The sequence below is a fragment of the Mobula hypostoma genome, chromosome 20, assembly GCF_963921235.1.
Source record: "Mobula hypostoma chromosome 20, sMobHyp1.1, whole genome shotgun sequence".
Taxonomy (NCBI): domain Eukaryota; kingdom Metazoa; phylum Chordata; class Chondrichthyes; order Myliobatiformes; family Myliobatidae; genus Mobula; species Mobula hypostoma.
Genome location: NC_086116.1, coordinates 57,084,273 through 57,099,103, shown reverse-complemented (window position 1 = coordinate 57,099,103; position 14,831 = coordinate 57,084,273). Strand labels below are relative to the sequence as shown.

Below are 14,831 nucleotides of genomic sequence, written 5' to 3'. Positions count from 1 at the left end.
AATAGGAATAATACTTCATTTTCTACCTATTTATCTTTATATTATCCATCTTTAGAATATTCTGGATGGTCTTGCAGTGAAACCAGTTCATTACTGGGACAGCAATTCATGTGGCTTTTCGACAAGTGCCACATTAATGGTCAGATGGGATTTTCTGCAACTTGGAAGTGGTGATTTTTATTAAAACATAGTTACTTACGTGTCGCAATTCCTGACAGCTCATCAACCTTCATTTGCTGAGTTTGGTAGGCTGGAGTGAAAGAAAGCAATGTTGTGAGTAAATAATCCAATGTTCCTTTGTCAGGAGAGCTGGTAAGATGTGATTTGCTGGTTGGTTCACTCCTTCCCAATGTATTACTAGGAGCTGCAGTATTGTTTAACACCATGTCTTCGTTGAATTGGGTAATGCCCAAGGGTGTTGTTTTTAATGTTGACAACCCATTGTTGAAATTGTCATTGGCTGATGTGGCAGTCTGATGGGTAACTCTTTTTAGGGATGGGCTCACTATCCCAGGTGGCAGTTCAGACACCGTAAAAAGCACAGAGTGGTCAGAGGCCGTTTGAATTTGTGGCTTGATCTTTCTTGGCGCCTCAGTATTTTGAGTGGTAATGATCGGTCTTACTGTGGCTGGTCTTTTCTGAATGCTAGGAAAGGTATAGATTGGCATCATTGATCTCTCTTGAGTAGTTCCCAACCTTGCAGGATACATCAAGGATGTAACTGAGAGCCCTGCTCGATGCGATCTAACAGTGGACAAGTTTGGAATGGAAATGTCAGTGGGATTACTAGATTTGTTCATTACTTCTGGAAAACCAGTAGGAGTGGCTCCCTCAGGACTTCTCCTGATAACTGCGACATTGACTTGGTTTCCATTTGAAAATGTGGCAGCTTGCTGTTGACTGGCATTTGTGGGAGAGCCAATATCATCCTGGTTGACGGATTCACTATTCTCAGAGCTATCATCAGTCTTTAATCTGATGTGTGGCACTAACAATGGCTGTCTATCAATGTCCTTTTCAACAGATAGCACTGTAGGCACCCAGTGGATGAAAAGTGGACTCGTACTAGCCTGTCCTTGTGCAGGCGGTGTTGACATCTGAGTGTGCGGCAAAGGATTCACATTACTTCCTGTCCTTGGGGGCGATGGCCATGATGCCAAAGGTAGCTTCTGTCCAAATCCTTGATGACTTGTGGTGGCTACATGGATGAGACCAGTTACATCTGATTGAAATGAGAGACTGGAGGCCTGAGGTACTTCATTTTCCATAACTCCAGCAGCCGTAACTTTCGATTCCATTACAAAAGAAGAAATAACATGCACAAAAATAATACCATTGCTCAGCATCTTGATATCCTCCAGGCACTGTGAATTTTGGAATGGTGGTCAGAAATCCTGAAAAACAGAGAGATATTTATCAAGGAATGTAACAAGCTTACAGTCTTTTCAGCACCAGCTCATATGCAAAGAATTAATGGTATTATTTTGGATCTAGTGAGTAGAAGGTTTTGTTCAGTGTCCAGCCTCAACAAAAACGCAGCTTGCAAGTCTCCCTCCATCTCAGCTTGGCTGATAATGTATGTCCCATCATGAGAAGGAAAGTAAACCAACCTAGGTACCGAGATACTTCGGTACACCGTCCTGTCAAGCGGCTGTCAGGTGAAAATATTAGCTTTTATTTTGGTAACTTCTGAAGCAGGATAACCTATAAGAGTCTACTGCCTCAGCCTCAGCTCAAACATGAAAGTCTGGGCGAGGCAGTGAAACGCAAACATCATGAAATTACTCGGTAGGAAAAGTCAGGAAAATGGGACAAGGAATCAAATTGCAGATGTACTTCAGAATCTACCTTCATATCTAAGCATTTTTCACCTGCCGTGGCTTGTTCACAAACATGTCTTTCTTCAGTTATTTTAGAATATTCATATGTTTAACAACTAGTGTCATTTTTTTAAGTCCACAGACTATTGCATGCACATTTCATATTGGATTTCAGAAAACAAACCCAGAATTGTCAAAGAATCTCCAGAAAAGCTGGATTAATCCCCAGCGCAATGCTGTGAGCAACCCCCTGGAGAAAAACCAAAGCAGCACTGAAAAATGCACCATCATTTATTAGTAATAAAATTAATAGAGATGGCAAATGGCCTTTTGGCAACTGTTTGAGAATCAGGCAAGCAGTTAATGCAGAGTCTTTGTGAGGAAAGTAGGACATGTGATTAATGGCAGGAGTGTGGGGATAGTGATTGGAGGCTGGGGATCATGTTATACATAAATACCCCTCCAGATCTGCCAGCCTCTGCTGTGCTGTGGGTAAAAGCCAACTATTGGCCTGAGTGAGCAATTTCACCCATAATAACAAAAACAGAGAGAGAGAGAGAGAGAGAGAGCTTCTGAACGCTTGCACAGATGGTTATTAACTTTGTACAGGCATTAACAGGCACAAGAATTGCTGACATTAGAATTAGGATAGAGTACTGAGAAATATCAACAAGAATAGGAGATTTAATTTCAGATTTGCAATGGTGCATGACTTTTTAAATATATGTTGGTTGGGTATTGTACTTGTTCTTATAAACATGTTTTTCTGACCTGTTCTCCAGTGGGAAGCTGCTGAATGTTTGGGGGTATGATGGGGGATGGGTAGGGGGTGGTTGAGGTGTCCCTAATGCTCTGGTTTGGTTTTCTTGCATATCTTCATCACTTTCATCTCTGAGGTCACACCTTCAGTTGCTTGCGTGTAAGAACTGCAGGTCCCCTTTTTCATGTGCATCTCTTCTGCGTTAACTTATTTTTAATATCATTGGCAGAGCTTTTCATTGCTTATCCTTAATATCTCTTAATGTTGCTTGGTGTCATTGGTGCACTGGATAAAACTCCAATGATGTGCATTACGATGATTTACTATATTAAAGTGGGTGAATAAATAAACGTTGTTGGGGAGTGGTAGGGGTGCAGCAAGGTTCTCCCTCCCTTCTAAAAACTGCCTTGGGAAATTCTAATTACTTTTATTTTAAGAATGTAGAATATTTCTGTTCACACAAATAACATATGCTTCACTAAGGAAAGCATAGCGTTATGGCTGCCTGTCATGGTACAGGGATCGATGCTTGGGTCTAACAATATGGCTATTCTCTGCAGGGTATTGCTGGATTGGCAGTGACATTTCCATCCTGTCTGTACACGTTACAAGACATTCTGAGCTCACAGATTCTATGTTTCTCTTTGGCAGCTTCTGCCAAAGAGAAACAGCATGCAGTGTCTAAGGCAGATGTCTCGTGCACTGGTCTGATGAACAACATTAAAACAAGGCTCTCAGGATGCAGGAACAAGCAATGGAGCTTTGAATTTAGATTGATACATATTAACAGCACCAATATGCTGCATATGCAAACGTCCCTGACAGCGATGTTCACAGACGTGTTCAGAATCAGATCAGGTCTAATATCAGCAGCATTTGTTGTGTGGCAATGGGAATGAGGCAATGAGTTAGAGTACAGGAAGGTAATGGAGAGCTTAATGACATGGTGTCTTGAGGACAACCTTTCTCTCAATGTCAACAAAAGAGCTGGTCATTGGCTTCTGGGAGGTAGGGGCTGTTCACATGCTCCAGCCTGCTTGCAAGTTTTGTTTCTTTTCCTTTTTTATGAGGGAGGAAGGCCTCAAAGACTTCCATCATTTTTCTGTATTTTTATGTCTATCTGGAGAAGACGAACCTTAGAGTTGTATTCTGCATACATACTGTACTCTGATAATAAAATGAACTTTGGAACCTTTGAAATTCATGGATGCATATGACCTGCTATGGAAGCAGCAATGCCTGCCCAAGAATGGAAGAGCCTACAAAAGGTGAAACAGCCCAGTTCATCACAGGTAAAGCCCTCCCCACCATTGAGCACATCTACAAGGAGCGCTGCCACAAGAAGGCAGCATCGATCAACAAAGACCCACACCATTCAGGCTGCTGCCATCAGGAAGGAAGTACATGAGCCTTAGGTCCCACACCACGCAGTTCAACCATCAGGCTCCCGAACCAGCATGGATAGCCTCATTCATTTCCACACCGAACTGATTCCACAACCTGTGGACTGACGTTACGAATCATGTTCTCAATGTTTATATTTGTTTGTTACTTGGTATTCTTTTATTTGATTTTGCACAGTTTGCAATTTACCTAACTGGCTCTCCCTGGATGCCAAGGGACCTAACCTTCCAGAACAGTCGACTATGCGGGACCTTGTTGAAGGCCTTGCTGAAGATCAGATAGACAACATCCACTACCCTACCCTCATTTACACTTTTGGTTAACCCTTCAAAAAAAAGCTCTAAAAGATTTGTTCTGAGCATTACCAGGAAGTTGATGGGCTGAATGGCCTCCTACATCATGAGAAATATGAAATTGCTGAACCCATCAACTACTCATATCGAAGTCAACAATAATGCTAAATATGTTTTTGTAAATTTGTAAGATGCATGTTTAAAGCAAAAATATTCTATATTCCTCATATTAGTCATAGTCATACTTTATTGATCCCGGGGGAAACTGGCTTTCGTTACAGTTGCATCATAAATAATAAATAGTAATAAAACCATAGTTAAATAGTAATATGTAAATTATGCCAGTAAATTATGAAATAAGTCCAGGACGAGCCTATTGGCTCAGGCTGTCTGACCCTCCAAGGGAGGAGTTGTAAAGTTTGATGGCCACAGGCAGGAATGACTTCCTATGACGCTCTGTGTTGCATCTCAGTGGAATGAGTCTCTGGCTGAATGTACTCCTGTGCCTACCCAGTACATTATGTAGTGGATGGGAGACATTGACCAAGATGGCATGCAACTTGGACAGCATCCTCTTTTCAGACACCACCGTCAGAGAGTCCTGTATTATACTGTAAATGGAATTTAAATTTACCAGGACAGGGTCAGAGATGGAGAAGTTCACTTCCATCAGAAAAATGCTTTTCTATTGTATCTTTAATAGAGTCAAACTCAAAGGCCTTTGTGACCTCACATATACAGTATGTAACAAACCGTCACTCACCACCGTCTGGCTCAGCCCAACCTTTGCTGCAACTCAATGCCTACATCACTGTTCTGTACAGAGATATGGCATTTGTTAATGAAAGAAGTGCCCAAAGGAGATAATGAGGTCTTATGTCTCCTTTTCTTCTTTCACTCTCCCAGTCAAACAGTACCACAAGCAGTCTGGCAATAGACTTTACAACAGAGGATAGTGGGAGAACTTGGATGACATGTAGACCCTGTGCCTTTGGACACAGACCCTCTCTCCCACAATCAGCCTTCAGACAGTGAAAAGCAGAATGCTGACCCACGCCTGGCCCGAGAGAGTGGGCTGCACATTAGCAGGAGGTGCAGTATGAGCACAGACAGGAAATCAGACTCTCTCCGTTGTGACTGGCACCAGCCTAGCAGAATGCCCTGTAGTGGAACTGACAGCTCCTCTCCAAATGGAATCTTTGGTTTTACTATGTTCAAGTGAACAGGCAGACATTTCATCTCAGGGGTCTCAGTATGAGGAACCTGCCCTTCATGAGGGTTTGAAAATCAATGTCATTCCACAAATCTGTTTCAAAATTGCCAAAAGCAAATCAACTAGAGTTTAAAAATCACGAGTTAATTACTTTTTATCAGGAAAAAAAATCGAAACAATACAGCTTTGTTTAATGAGTTAGTCTACTAAATCTAACATAGCTGGTGTTGTACAACGTGCTAATACCACTCGCCAAAACTTCAAAATTAACCAGCATCATTTAATGTGCCACAAACAGACCAAATTAACTGGAATTGTATAATGAATTTACTACTATTACCAACCGAATACCGTTATAATAAACATCCAATATAACTAGTAGTTTAATGTCTTAACCGACTAAAGCTACAACATACTTTACATAGTTTAATGAATTAATGACTGCAGGATAACGTTGTAATGTTGTGTAGACTGACAACCAACAAGAATTTGTGGACGAGTTAACCAGTGTTGCCAGCTGTAAAATGTGTCACCAATTGATAGATTGAGGAGCTGTCAACCGGACGGAACTGGTTAACGAAATATTAACCAGCCGGCAAGAACAATAAAGTCCTTTGTAAGGAAGATCATCTCCACGGAACGCTCCAAGTCTATTTGCTCGTTAATTTACCAAAAGTTCAACAAAAATGCGCAGCAGATCCGCGGGCACGGCTCCGAATGCACCGGTCATCCGCAGAGACCCGAGGCCATCGAACAAGCTTGGCCACCGCTGCGAGGAAGAGCATCCATCCCTGTTTTGTGCTCCCGTGCCCGGGAGACATTTTTTCAATAGATCCTAAACCTGGTGCGAACATCTGCAGAAAGGCACGGGCTTCCGTTGTGCATTTCCACGGTCCGTGTTCAACCTGCGCCAATGTGGGTCACTCTCTGATAGCAACCGAAATCAAAGACCTCCATCCTCCCCACCCCCAACTCACTTGCTCTCACGCATCTGCACAGGCATGTAATGCTAAAGTAGTTCAACTACCTTATTCCAGGAGCCTTGCGCCCACCCCGATGCCTCCTGCGATGCGATAATGCTGTCTCCTCAACGCGCTTTCCTCTCGCCAGAACACAATAGGCGAACAGACTATTCTGCAATATCAGCCAGCTGTCAAAACCGGTGCAGAACCCTGGGAAAGAGGCAGCGAGAAGGAAAAGGGTGGATGAGTGACTGCAGCCCTTTGTGTTTTCACTGGCCAGGACAAGGGAGTGCGTTTGGTGTCAGACAGGAGGGAGAGTTCGTGCGAGAAGTGTGGGGAGAGTTCTGTTGTGCACAGCGACTGTGCGGGGAGAAACGCTTGGCGCTGTCAGATCTGGAGCTTGGCCGCTGTGAGCTGGTCACAAATTCGGAGCACTGTAGAGTCCGTCAGGTCATTATTTTTTCACACATTCGAACTCGATCTGAGCGAAGCTCGTAACTGGAAAGAAAAAAGTAGACTATTTTTTATGCGGCGTCTTTTCACTTCAGCCAAACATCTTACATGCATAACCACTTATATACGCAAACACGAGGAAACCTGCGGATGCGGGAATTTCAAGCAACACACATAAAAGTTGCTGGTGAACGCAGCAGGCCAGGCAGCATCTCTGGGAAGAGGTACAGTCGACGTTTCGGGCCGAGAGCCTTCGTCAGGACTAAGTGAAATCGGCCCGAAACGTCGACTGTACCATTTATATACAATGGGTTCCGCTTTCCATTTTTCTGCAAAGCAAGATCCCACCAACAAATTCCAGATAACCGATCGGTTATAATTTTACTTTCCAAGTTGCATTTTTCTATTACAACTTGTTAAAGTTGCATTATAAACAATTGCGTCCATTGAAGATAGCACGACTCCAAACAGATTTATGGCGAGTAAGTACCATTGAATCTACGATGACCTGAAGGGTTAACTCGGTTTTTCTCCCTCCACAAATGATGCTAAACCTGCTGAGTTTCTGTTCTGTATTTTGGGCCATGGGGTGACCGATCTGTAAGCTGCAGGCGCACAAGTCTGTCCTGCTCCTCTCCCGTCCTCGCCATTGAAGCATCAGTCAAGCGTCTCACTGGTTATTCGCCCTAAATTGTGAAAAACATGCAGGAATAGCGGAGATGCAGCGGGCTTCGTTGTGATAATAATAATTAACTAGTGATTTTGTCCAAAACATAAATATTGGCCAGCACTTGGAGGGAAATTCGATTGCTGATTTCAAAGTATCCTTTGCATTCACCCAGGGGAGATGGTCCCCTGGTTTCAAACTCCATTCAAAAATGTTATGTCTGTCATCACATTCCGACATTGCAGTCAGTGAATTCGATTTGAAATGAACCCTGAGGTTGTATAAGGAACACATTTACAGTCGCTCAGTGTCGTGTGTCCGGCCCAGAGCATGGCCCAGCTCTCTCAGATGGTTAGACGTGGACTATTTCTAGTGTTCCTACCCGCCGTTATAGTTCTACGTCGAATATCTGGTGGGGACGCAAGCGACTGCAGATGCAGGAATCTGGAGCAAAACCAAAAAAAATACGAACTTCTGGCGGAACCGCTGCCGTTCGTTTGATACTCAAAGTTAAAATTCCTGATCACTGGCTAATAACCGGCAAGACATCGGAGGAGCCGAGAGGGAGTGAGTGGGGTGAGTTCATTTATCGTTTGGAAAGTTCAGTGAGAGCATCAGGAAATCCTACAACGGAGCCCACTGCTCTTCTGCAGGTTCCCAACCAGTTTAGGATGGATCGTAAACAAGAGAAGATCTGCAGCTGCTGGAAATCCGAGCAACACAACAAAATGCTGGAGGAACATACATCAAAGTTGCTGGTGAACGCAGCAGGCCAAGCAGCATCTATAGGAAGAGGCGCAGTCGACGTTTCAGGCCGAGACCCTTCGTCAGGACTAAATGCTGGAGGAACTCAGCTGGCCAGGCAGCCTCTGTGGAAGGGTCTCGGCCCGAAACGTCGACAGTACCCTTTTCTATAGACGCTACCTGGCCTGCTGAATTCCTCCGGCATTCGGTGTGTGCTGCTAGGATGGATGGATGACCCGTGAGACGAATGACCGATCTTACAATGGTGAGCAGATATAATTCCACGCATTTTTATCAGGGGACAGGGTTTGAGGCTTCCCCGTGTTTGCCGCGGTTCAATGCACATTGTGACACCAACGGTTATCCCCGGACTGGACTGGCTGTATAAGCGCACCTAGCCATTTTCCAGTGCCCAGAGGTTTCTATATCGTCCTGTCTCATTGTTCTCCTTTTCCGTAATAATCCCATAGAATCACACGTTCTGAGAAGAAGTCGTTAGTTTTCTTTTAGTTATCCACAACACTTTTCCCGAACCCGGAAAATCCCCCAAGTGCTTGCCTTGAGATAAGCCTTGAATCAATAACTGCTTGTCCCGGCGAGAGAGAGGGGTATTACTTGGGTCAAAGATGCCGTAATTGCTGCGGCAGGGTTACATTCCTAAGCAGGGGTTCCCAGTCCGGGGTCCACGAACCCCTTGGTTAATGGCAGGGGTCCATGGCATTAAAAGGTTGAGAACCCCCGGTTGCAAGAATCCCTGACGATGTCTAAACTTTGCTGCCAATCTTTGAAAATGCTACCAGTATATATATAAGCGATGCGGGTGTGAGTGTGCAAAGTAAGTTATGTTATTTTGCTGCATTTCTAGACTGGATGGGCGATGTTATTCTAACAAGAGGGAAATTTCTGTGACCAGTTTCCCATCATTATTTACCCTCTCCTCCAAAGATGCTGAATCCAAAGATAATGTCCCCATCACCTATCCGCTCTCTCGGAGTCCGACATGCTATCTTAGTGGTCTTGGGTTAATACACAGCTAATTAGGCTGTGGCCCTGGGTCAGTTCATAATCTAATCAGTTACATACTAACCCAGAGCCATAATGAATTTTCAGCTGATGCGATGGTCCCAACTGCATCATTCACTGAGTATCTACTCATCCCTCCTGCTGTTTGTGAGAAACTGGCTGACTGCCTCACTCAAGGAGGCTGCTTTCCTGCAGTACTGAGATCACTCGAGTCCAGTGTGATGGTCCCCTGAGGGGTTACTTCCTTGGAAAAACCTGTACCTGACTTTGTTTAACCTGGGGAGGCTGAGGCACGGACAGCCACCCTACAGTCCTTGACAGATCAGGGTCAGGGATCGGGGTCCACTGACATGGAGTGCAAGATGACTGAGGGCCCCTCACTGCTGCAGCCTTCCTCTGCCTTCTCTGCTGTCATGATGTGTCATCACCTTCCGCCAGCTGCAGGTTGAATTTTTGGTTGGAACCTTCCCTTGACCTTACCGCCATGGTTACCCCGACCAGGAGCTCAGCTCCAGGCGGCATCGTTCTTCCAATCTCCAGCACTCACAAGCCCCTCACAAAGACACGGAGACGATCCTCGGAGAAGGTGACAAGGCTCCTAAAGATTCGTCTTCTTTTCACTTGCACAAAAGACAGATGCTGGAAGAAATCAGAGGTGGGGAGGCAGAAGGTGTAAGTGGATGTTTTAGGCTGAAACCCTCCATCAGGACTGTGAGAAAACAGGGAAGATTGCCAGTTTATAGCTGTATTGAAGGATGAGGCAAAGACTGGTAGTTGATAGCAGAGCCAAACGAGTAACTATGAAGGAGAGATGGGACCCAAGTAAAGGAGGGGAAGGAAAGGATCAACAAAGAGAGAAAAGAGGAACAAACTTGGAGGACAGGTGTGTGTGTATGGGGGGGGGCTACCCCAAGTTAACTATTCTGGGTCGGGTGTTGTGCAATGAACCAGAATTAATTAGTGAGCTTAAGGTAAAAGAACCCTTAGGAGAAAGTGATTATAATATGATCGAATTCACCCTGAAATTTGTGAAGGAGAACTTAAAAGTCAGATGTATCAGTATTACAGTAGAGTAAAGGGAATTACAGAGACTTGAGAGAGGAGTTGGCCAGAATTTATTGGAAAAGAACACTGGCAGAGCAGCAATGGCTGGAATTTCTGGAAGGTATTCAGAAGGCTCAGGATATATACATCCCAAAGAGGAAGGATTCTAAAGGAAAGAGGAGGAACAAGAGAATTCAAAGCCAATGTAAAAGCCAAAGAGAGGGTATATCATAGAGCTAAAATTAGTGGGAAGTTTTAGAATTGGGAAACTTTTAAAAACCAACAGAAGACAACTAAAAAGTCATTAAGAAGGTAAAGATAGAATACAAAAGTTAGCTAGCCAGTAATATTAAAGAGAATGCCAAACATTTCTGCAGATACATAAAGCATAAAACAGAGGCGAGAGTGGATATTGGACTGCTGGAACACAATGCTGGAGAGGTAGTAATGGTGGATGAACCAAATAAGTATTTTGCATCAGTCTTCACTGTGGGAGACACTAGCAGTATGGTGGAAGTTCCGGGAGCATGAAGTGTGTGAAGTTACTATTACTAGAGAGAAGGTTTTTGGGAAACTGAAAAGTCTGGAGGTAGCCCAGCCCAGATGGTGTACACCTCAGGATTCAGAACGAGATGGTGAAGAGATTATGGAGTCATTAGTAATAATCTTTCAAGAATCACTAGATTCTGGAATGGTTCCAGAAGAGTGGAAAATTGCAAATGTCACTTCATTCTTCAAGAAGGGAGAGAGGCAGAAGAAAGAAAACCATTGGCCAGTTAGTCTGACCTCAGTGGTTGGGAAGATGTTGGAGTCAATTATTATGAATGAGGTCTCAGGGTACTTGGAGGCACATGATAAAATAGGCTATAATCAGCATGGTTTCCTCAAGGAAAAATCTTGCCTGGCAAATCTGTTGGTATTCTTTGAAGAAAAAATACAAGCAGGATAGACAAAGGAGAATCGGTTGATGGTGTGTACTTGGATTTTCAGAAGGCCTTTGACAAGGTGCCACACATGAGGCTGCTTAACAAGCTACAAGCCCATGGAAAGATTCTAGCATGGAAATCCATGGCTGATTGGCAGGAAGCAAAGAGTGGGAATAAAGGAAACCTTTTCTGGTTGGCTGCTGGTGACTAGTGGTGTTCCACAGGTGAGTATGTTGGGACCGATTCTTTTTACATTATATGTCAATGATTTGGATGATGGAATTGATGGCTTTGTTGAAAAGTTTGCAGATACTATGAAGATAGGTGGAGGGGTAGGTAGATTTGAGGAAGTAGAGAGACTACAGAGTACTTAAACAGATTAGGAGAATGGGCAAAGAAATGGCAGATGGAATACAGTGTTGGGAAGTGTATGATCATGACTTTGGCAGAAGAACTGAGAGGGTTGATTATTTTCTAACAGGAGAGAAAATACAAAATACTGAGGTGCAAAAGAACTCGGGAGTCCTTATGCAGGATTCCCTAAAGGTTTATTTACAGATCGAGTCTATGGTGAGGATGGAAAAAGCAATGGTAGCATTCATTTCCAGAGGACTGGATATATAAAGCAAGGATGTAATGTTGAGACTTCGTAAAGCACTGGTAAGGTCTCAGTTGGAGTACTGTGAGCAGTTTTGAGCCCTTTACCTTAGAAAGGATGTGCTGAATCTGGAGAGGGTTCAAAAGTGGTTCACAAAAATTATTCCAAGATTGAATGGTTTGTCATATGAAGCTGTTTGATAGCTTTGGGCCTGTATTCGCTAGAATTCAGAAGAATGAGAGGAGACCTTATTGAGACCTATCAAATGGTGAAAGACTTTGATAGAGTGGATGTAGAGAGGATGTTTCCTATGGGGAGAGAGTCTAAGACCAGAGGACACAGCCTCAGAATACAGGGGTGTCCTTTTAGTACAGAGATGAGGAGGAATTTCTTTAGCCAGAGGATGGTGAACCTGTGGAATTCTTTGGCACAGGCAGCTGTGGAAGCCAAGTCTACATGTACACTTAAGGGAGAAGTTAATAGCTTCTTGATTGGTCAAGGCATGAAGGGATATGGGAAGAAGGCAGGAGATTGGGGCTAAGAAGAAAATTGGATCAGCCATGATGAAATGGAGGTGCCGACTCAATGGGCCAAATGGCCTAATTCAACTCCTATGTCTTGTGGTCTTATGAAATTGGCAAAACTTTCAGTAGTTAAGCCATTAGGTTGTAAGCTACACAGGTAGAGTATGAGATGTTCTTCCAATTCGTGTTTGGCTTCTCCATGGCAATAGGATGGACAGATCAATATGAGAGTGAGAAGAAGAAATATATTGGCATGCATCCAGAAACTCGGGTTGGCCATTGCAGGTATGGCGAGGCACTCAACAAAATGGTTGCTTAGTCTATACTTATTTCATCAACATGGAGGAGGCCGCATCAAGAGCACCAATTGTTCTGTAGAAGAGTCTTTGTTTCAAGCCTATTCCGGCACACACACCCAGATCTCGCTCTCACTCACCCACTCACATTTTTGGTTCAGCACAAATATTAAAAATTATAGAACCAAGGCAAGTCAGTGGAGTTATGGTGCAAAGCAACAAGATCTTGGTGAAAGGTAGAAGAAGTTTGAGAAACATAATAGAAGAAAGTGAAGAAAGAAGGAAGTTCCTATAAAACAGTGAATGGACATTCAGAGGCAAAACTGGAGACAGTATTAACTTTCAACCATGCTGTACATATCAATGAGGCTGCATGAGGGGTGAATCAAATTGGTGTAACCCTGGAAGCAAGTTCCTTGTGCCTTGAGAATGGTCCATTGAGAAGAAAAACAAAAGACAGTTTTATAAATGTAAATAAGTACCATTGTCAGGAGGCTATAAATCCGCTTGTTGTTACTCTTGTACTCACTTGATTTGTTTGTTTCCTTTCTCTACCGCCCTTGTGCAGTCTGACGGATGCTCGCAAGTGCTGCAAGTCTGTAGCACACCTGGTTCTGCAAGTCTGTAGGACGGCTCGTTCTGCAGACCTGCCTGTCTTTATATGGGCTTTCTGATCACTCTTGTCTAAATGAGTCCATGCAATGGCAGTCACTGGAGAAAGGTCTGGAATTATCACAGGGAACATCCTCAGAAAGTGCTGTTCTGATGTAAATGGATGTGGTTTCCAGGGTATTTTTTATTAAATATGCTCATTTTTTATGATCTATACAGCAGTAGCATTTATGGTTCATTGCTAATTGCCCTTGAGATGTTAATGGTGAGCAGCCTTTATCAACTGTAGTGCTTGTGTTGAAGGTGCTCCCAAAATGATATAAGAGTACCCTCGGTGCGATGGGAAAGAGTTCCGAGATTTCGATCCAGCAACCATGAAGACCACCAATATATTTTAAGACTGTTAAAGAAGGCACCAATAACTGGAGACTTTGCACGAGCTCTCCCGAGCAAACTGCCCTCTCCACTATCCTATACCCGAGAAACCCTTCTAAACCTCCAACTTAGCAAGAGAAAGATCAACAACACTCTGGTGAAGCTACTGACCGAGCTGGAGACCACCGCGCCAGAACTGCTTCTTAAACTCCGGACCGCACCTGGACCCGACCAACGAGGCGCACCACGTTCCCGGAGACCCGGGGACTGCTACCGTGCCGGAGCGCTTGGAGACACGGCCCATTCCGACCAGCATCTCTCCGGAGCAGACGACCACACAGAAGTGACAGCAGAGACCTCATGGTGCCCCAGACGCTTCCCCGGAGCGACCACTGTAAAGCTCCGTTAGTGGCCATCCACAGTTACTGGAAGTGAGGCCTCCACCGCCGACCTTGGAAATCGAGCCCGAGGCTCGACTGGAGCGGAGACCTCCGCAACTGTGACTCGGCTTAAGGACTTGTTTCAGCCAGGAGCCTGGCCATCCGGGATTAAGTGTCGGCTTTGGGGCCCGACCCAATCGACAGCCCAGGCCCCCGGCAGCTGGAAGTGGCAGCGGAGCCTCCCCCATCACTCGGCCCGACCCGGAGCGCAAGAGGACTCGACCCGCCGATCGATTCCCGCGGGACGCGTCCACCAACCTCAAAGAGCTGACAACAACACACTGCATCGATGGAGACCTGGAAAGATGCACTACTTACCGAGGAAGTGTGGGAAAAGAGCTGAGCTGCTGGTCGGATTGAAGTTGAGGGGCTTCAGGGTCCCTATGCCCACCATCCTACCAGCTAATGTGCAAGCTATAGAGAACAAGGTGGATGATCTTAAAGGGAGACTCAGCTACTGCAGGGAGATGCAGAACTGCTGTGTATTCCGTTTCACTGTGCCATCCGACCGGAGGGATTTTCGATCCATCGGATGGACTGCACAGTGTCTTCGGGCAAGACGAGGGGAGGTGGTGTCTGCCTACTGATCAACACTGCGTGGTGCTCAGACACAGTGGCACTGACAAGCTCCTGCAGCCCGGACCTGGAACACCTGCTGATGAAGTGTCATCCCTACT

The 14,831-nt window shown here is 44.7% G+C and overlaps 1 protein-coding gene across 4 annotated transcripts in view; it reads right to left on the bottom strand.

The window, feature by feature from the left end:
- The window catches only part of LOC134359549 (proline-rich transmembrane protein 4-like), a 62,815-nt gene extending 48,294 nt beyond the window's left edge, over nt 1-14,521 (bottom strand). Inside the window, exons 1-3 of one of the 4 annotated variants that reach the window (XR_010021139.1) lie at nt 6,518-6,763; nt 1,334-1,394; nt 231-250 (exon numbers count right to left, since the gene is read on the bottom strand). Coding sequence is in view for 3 of the 4 variants with exons in the window: in XM_063072968.1 (XP_062929038.1) it covers nt 200-1,346 (1,147 nt within the window). In the remaining variant the exon portion in view is untranslated. Of the gene's footprint in view, nt 1-199; nt 1,483-6,517; nt 6,764-14,472 lie in introns of those variants that run through there. The other 3 variants (XM_063072968.1, XM_063072969.1, XM_063072970.1) reach the window with 3 other exon arrangements.
- Between the last annotated feature and the right edge of the window lie 310 nt (nt 14,522-14,831).